The sequence below is a fragment of the Juglans microcarpa x Juglans regia genome, chromosome 8D (genome assembly GCF_004785595.1).
Source record: "Juglans microcarpa x Juglans regia isolate MS1-56 chromosome 8D, Jm3101_v1.0, whole genome shotgun sequence".
NCBI classification, from domain to species: Eukaryota; Viridiplantae; Streptophyta; class Magnoliopsida; order Fagales; family Juglandaceae; genus Juglans; species Juglans microcarpa x Juglans regia.
The window spans coordinates 28,351,366-28,357,413 of NC_054608.1; the positions used below are offsets into that span (position 1 = coordinate 28,351,366).

The 6,048-nt window shown below is 34.7% G+C and overlaps 1 protein-coding gene across 1 annotated transcript; it reads left to right on the forward strand.

Moving 5' to 3' along the window:
- The first annotated feature begins 1,323 nt into the window (after positions 1-1,323).
- On the forward strand, positions 1,324-5,242 carry LOC121242386 (uncharacterized mitochondrial protein AtMg00810-like). The gene is made up of 4 exons (XM_041140257.1): positions 1,324-1,575; positions 3,828-3,919; positions 4,019-4,097; positions 4,814-5,242. Exons 1-4 carry the CDS (start codon positions 1,324-1,326, stop codon positions 5,240-5,242), a joined length of 852 nt encoding a protein of 283 aa, XP_040996191.1.
- The last annotated feature ends 806 nt before the right edge of the window (positions 5,243-6,048 follow it).

Sequence of the window (6,048 nt, forward strand, 5' to 3'; positions counted from 1 at the left end):
GAGAACAAGTGAAAAATGAGTGAGTGATATTGGGAGAGGAAAAGACACCAGCCAAAATAGAGAAGGTCGTCCAGCTTCGGTCATATGCTTTGACTGAAGAGTATGTATATGGTCCGATTGAGCTGAAATTTTTTAGGCACGTTCACAACTCAAGACTATACAATTTGAGCAGTGGATATCGGATTTGAAGTAGTTTTTTTTATATAGAGAGCCGTGAACACACTAAACAGTAACAAGTTTTGGTGAGCTCTCTCCTAATCACACACGATTTGGTTGCCAAGGAAGTGTTTCTTGAGATTATTGTTGATTGTATGCCTCTAGTTTTATCTAGAGAGAACAATTGTATACCCATTATTTGTTGATAATGGAGATTTGGGTGGACTCCGGTCCCGTGGTTTCTCCTCCAACATCGGAGATTTTTTTTACGTAAAAACTGTTTGTCTCTATGCATGTGATTTTCTTTTATATTGTGATTTATTTAATTAGTTTCTAACAGGTTCACACAAAATTAGAGAAGATTATTTTCGCTATTAGTGATTGATTTGATTATTCCAAATTGGTAATTGATTTATCCCAACACATGTCTCAAACCAATCTCAAAACCTAACCGCATCACAATACCCAACTATGATAGCAAAACCTTTCCTCCTTCGGTCATGCTAGACGTTTTAAACCGTTCTATTTTAGAGACCAAGCATCACCAATACCAATCAACATTTTAAACAGATTTCTAAACTAACATTTGACACTTGAACCCAACTCCATGAAATTAACCTACACAATGGCCGAAACTATCACCATAACCCAATACTTGACCTTTGGGGATTTTGGGGCAGGTGAGAGGTGTTGGAGTATGATATGAACCCGTGTTGTTGCAAAAAATCTTTAAGACTAGGTCTATGTTGGTACCCATCAGAGTATAACTTCACATATTGAGAGTATGGAATTAAAATCAAAGAAAGAAAAAGTCATAGAAGAGAAGAAGAAATAGTTTTTGTTATTTCTGTTAATTCAGTTATTAAGTAGATGTATTAGTATAAATACAGTTGTACATTCACGTATTAATTCATTCAATTCATATCATTCAATAGCACAAGCTTCATTTCTCTCCTTTGTTTCATTTCTCTTTTCCTATACCAAGTTCTTCATCATGAATCCATCAAGTTCTCAACATGGTATCAGATTGAGAATCAATGTTGCTTCCGCAAATTCATATCTTATTCCCTTTTCTGTCCTTGATCTCTACATTACAAAATTCTTTCAATTTTGTTTTGAATTATGTTCTTGCATTCTTTCTCTAAATTCTTTGTCTAAATTCTTGCAATGAGTTCTGTAAACTCTACCACTATTACTGTAAATCCTTCAAATGATTCTTCTAGCCCATTTTTTCTACATCCAAGTGATAACCCTGGTGCTTTCTTAGTCTCAGAAATTTTCATTGATGTTGCTTGTAGTCGATCGATCACCACAGCCTTAACTGTCAAGAACAAAGTTGCCTTCACTGATGGTTCCATCATTGTTCCCTCTACTGATCAACTTGTTCAGCATACGGCTTGGCTACGTGCCAACAATCTGGTACTCTCTTGGTTAATGAATTCCATTTCTAAGGAAATAAGGAATAGTTTGCTCTATATTGCATCTGATGTTGATCTTTGGAATGAACTATAAACCAGATATCTAAGAAGTGATGGACCAAGAGTTTTTTATCTTGAAAAATCTCTAAGCTACATAAATCTGGTTCCTTATCCGTTACTGAGTATTTTAGTAATTTTAAAACCCTTTGGGATGAATATGTCAATATGCACCTGTGGAAAGATGAAATCATGCACATATGATCTTTCCAATTTCTTGCTACTTTGACAATAGTCTGATTATGTGTTGAAGTTTCTTGTTGGGTTAAATGATTCATATGCCTCAGTTAGGAGCTGGTTACTCCTTGTTGTTCTACTACCTAGCATGGCTAAAGTCTTCTCATTACTGCTTCAATAAGAGAGTCAAAGACAGCTTACTAACTCTGCATGTAATGAAACACATGCTTTGTTAGCCAAGCAGTTCAATCAGCCACCTACACAATCCAAGTTTTCCAAAGACAAGTCAAAGAAGTCTTTATTGCATTGTACTCATTGTAGATATAATGGGCATACAGTTGATAAGTGTTTTCAACTTCATGGTTATCCTCCTGGATGGACTGGACCCAAAGGAAAATGAAATCTTCCATCTGCACATGCTGCCATTTCAACTGGAGAGATCTACATTCAAAACAGTAATGAGAATCAAAGATTTTCTTTAACTTCTGAAGAATTTAATAAACTTCTAACACTTGCAAATTCAACTTCATCTACTCAGAATATAGCCTCAGCCTCACCAGCAGCTGTGAACCTTGTCACTACTTCCCAATTTTCTGGTAAATCTTTTACCTCTTGTAACTCTGCTTCTTCTACTCTAAACATTGATTCTTCTTGGATTCTAGACATTGGTGCAATAGATCATATGATCTGTTCACCTCTCCTATATTCTTCTGCTCCTAAATCAATTACCACTTCTATTAATCTTCCTAATGGCCATATTGTTCTAGCCACACATATTGGTATTGTGTGTCTGTCTAACACATTACTTTTGCATAATGTTTTGTGTCCCAAGTTTTTCATTCAACCTATTATCTGTTTCAAAGCTAACCAAAGAATCTAATCTTTCTCTATCATTTTTTTGGATCTTATTGCCTTTTACAAGACCAATCAATGAAGAGGATGATTGGGATTGCATTTGAGAAACAAGGATTTTACCATCTATTTCAAGCTTCTTCAAAAGCTTATTCCTGCTATCAATCTAAGTTTAATTCTTCACCTTTTGTTTCAGCCATTACTCAAAAACAATTAGATCTATGACACCTTAGACAAGGTCATGTTTCTAGTTCAAGATTATCTTCTCTTAGATAGATAAAATCATCCATAACTCTTGATTGTACAAATGTTTGTGAAATTTGTCCTTTACCAAAGCAAAGAAAGCTGTCTTTTCCTATATCTCAAAGTACTTCTAATAAAATGTTTGATTTGATTCATTGTGATATACGGGGTCCATTTGCTACTATTTCCTATTCTAGTTTTAAATTTTCCTTAACTATAGTTGATGATTTCACATGATGCACTTGGGTTTACATGCTTAAGGCAAAGTCTGAAGTCTCCTCTTTACTCCAAAACTTCTGTCAAATGATAGTAACACAATTCAATGTTTCTATCAAAACTATAAGGTTAGACAATGGACCAATTCCTTCTCACCAAATTCTACAATGAAAATGGTATTTTGCATTAAAGAAGTTGCGTAGAAACTCCACAACAAATGGAGTTGTTGAAAGAAAACATCAACACTTATTAAACACAACTAGAACTTTAATATTTCAAGCAAACATGCCTCTAATTTTCCAGAGTGACCGTGTGTTGGCTGCAGCACACATCATAAATCGAATTCCAACTCCTCTTCCTAAAAATAAAACACCATTTGAAATGTTTTTTCATAAAAGACCTAATCTTTCTCATCTAAAAGTTTTTGGTTGTCTTCGCTTTGCATCTACACTTACAACTCACAAACAAAAACTTGATCCAAGAGCTACAAAATGTATATTTTTAGGATATCCTTTTGATGTTAAAGGCTGCAAATTGATGGATCTTAACACAAACAAAATATTCATATCCAGGAATGTAGTGTTTCATAAGACAAATTTCCCCTTTAAAAGTCTCTCATCCAACCCTGAAATACATTCATTGTTGTTTCCTCATTCAGAATCTTACTACAATATAGGTCATATCAATTATCCTAATATTTCTAATCAGAATTCATCATCCCGTTTGCCTAATTCATCTACTGAACCAACTTCATCTACTGAACCAGCTTCACATAATGAACCAGCTTCATCTAATGACCAGTATCTTCCCAATACTAATCATAATTCTCATCAAAAACTTCACATACACAACCCATCAGAAAATCTTCAAGAATTAAACAAACACCCATTTTCTTTCAGGATTATTATTGTGGCAATGTTTCTTCATTCTCAAACGCAAACCATACATCTACTTCTACTGGTTGCTCTTCTAATACAGGTAATCTCTATCCTATCTCTCCTTTCCTTTCTACTAACAGATTATCAATGTCACATAAAGCCTTTGTAGCCTTCATTTTAACTTCTCAAGAACCTAAAACCTATAAACAAGCTGCTAAACTACCTGAATGGCAAGTTACTATGAAAAATGAACTTGATGCTTTAGAGCTAAATAAAACCTGGAAACTTGTTACTCTTCCTAAAAATAAACAGACCATAGGCTGCAAATGGGTATTTCGAATTAAATATAAGGCTGATGGGACTATAGAAAGGCACAAAGCAAGATTGGTGGCAAAAGGTTACACTCAGCAAGAAGGCTTGGATTTTTTTGATACTTTTTCTCCAGTAACTAAGATTACATCTATTAGATTGCTACATGTTGTTGCTACAATTTAAAACTGGCACATTCACCAACTAGATATAAATAATATTTTTTTACTTGGTGAGTTGCATGAAGAGGTTTATATGGAATTACCTCCTCGATTGGTTTCTAAAGAAGCTAACAAAGTTTACAGACTTCTCAAAAGCCTTTATGGTTTAAAGCAAGCTTCTCGACAGTGGTTTGCTAAACTATCTACTGCTCTTCTGAATTATTGTTTTACTCAATGCCATTCTGATTGTTCCTTATTCATTAAGAAATCTTTAACTTCTTTCATAGTATTACTAGTCTATGTAGATGATGTTTTACTAGCTAGTGATAGTTTACTGGAAATTCAGCTGCTCAAAACTTTTTTGCATGACAACTACACCATCAAAGACTTGGGACAGCTCAAATACTTCCTTGGTTTGGAAGTGGCAAGATCTAAAAATGGCATTTCTCTTTGCCAACGGAAGTATGCCTTAGACATACTTCAGGATATTGGTATTACTGGTTCCAAGCCTGCAGCTTTTCCAATGGAGTCTAACCTCAAGCTCACTGCAACAGACTCTAATCTTTATAAGGATCCATCAGTTTATAGAAGACTTGTTGAAAGATTGTTATACTTAACAATAACAAGACCTAACCTTGCTTATTATGTTCAAGTTCTTAGTCAGTTCCTTCCCAAACCTGTTGTTATTCACTATCAAGTAGCAGTTAGGGTCCTTAAATACTTGAAAGCTACACCAGGACAAGGCCTACTTTTTTCCTCCTTGTCAGAATTGTAGCTCAAATCCTTTTCAGACAGTGATTGGGCAGGGTGTATTGACACTCAAAGAAGTGTTACAAGTTTTGCAACTTTTTTGAGAAATTCATCAATCTCATGGAAATCTAAAAAACAAGCCACCATTAGTAAATCTTCTGCAGAAGTAGAATACTGAGCACTTGCAGCAACTACTTGTGAAATTCAATGGCTACTTTATGCTTTACAAGATCTAAACATTAGCCATCATCAACCAACATTACTCTATACTGATAGCAAGTCAACTTTATTTATTGCCACCAATCCAGTCCAACATGAGAGAATAAAGCATATACAAACTGATTGTCACCTTGTTAAAGAGAAGCTGCAACAGAACATCATTAAACTTTTCTACATTCCTTCAAGATTGCAATTGGCAGACATCTTCACAAAGCCTCTTGGCTCATTGCTTTTTCATCACATCCTTCGCAAGATGAACATTCGAGGGGGGTGTTGGAGTATAGCTTCACATATTGAGAGTATGGAATTAAAGTCAAAGGAAGAAAAAGTCAAAAAAGAGAAGAAGAAATAGTTTCTGTTATTTCTGTTAATTCAGTTATTAAGTAGATATATTAGTATAAATATAGTTGTTCATTTATGCATTAATTCATTCAATTCAGATCATTCAATAGCACAAGTTTCATTTCTCTCCTTTATTTCATTTCTCTTTTCCTATACCGAGTTTTTCATCAAGAATTCATCAAGTTCTCAACAAGAGGGACGGGGAGGGGAAAAGATCGAAGTGGGGAGGAAGGTTCCTAGCTATACTTTGCTGGTTGGTTGATAGGGATT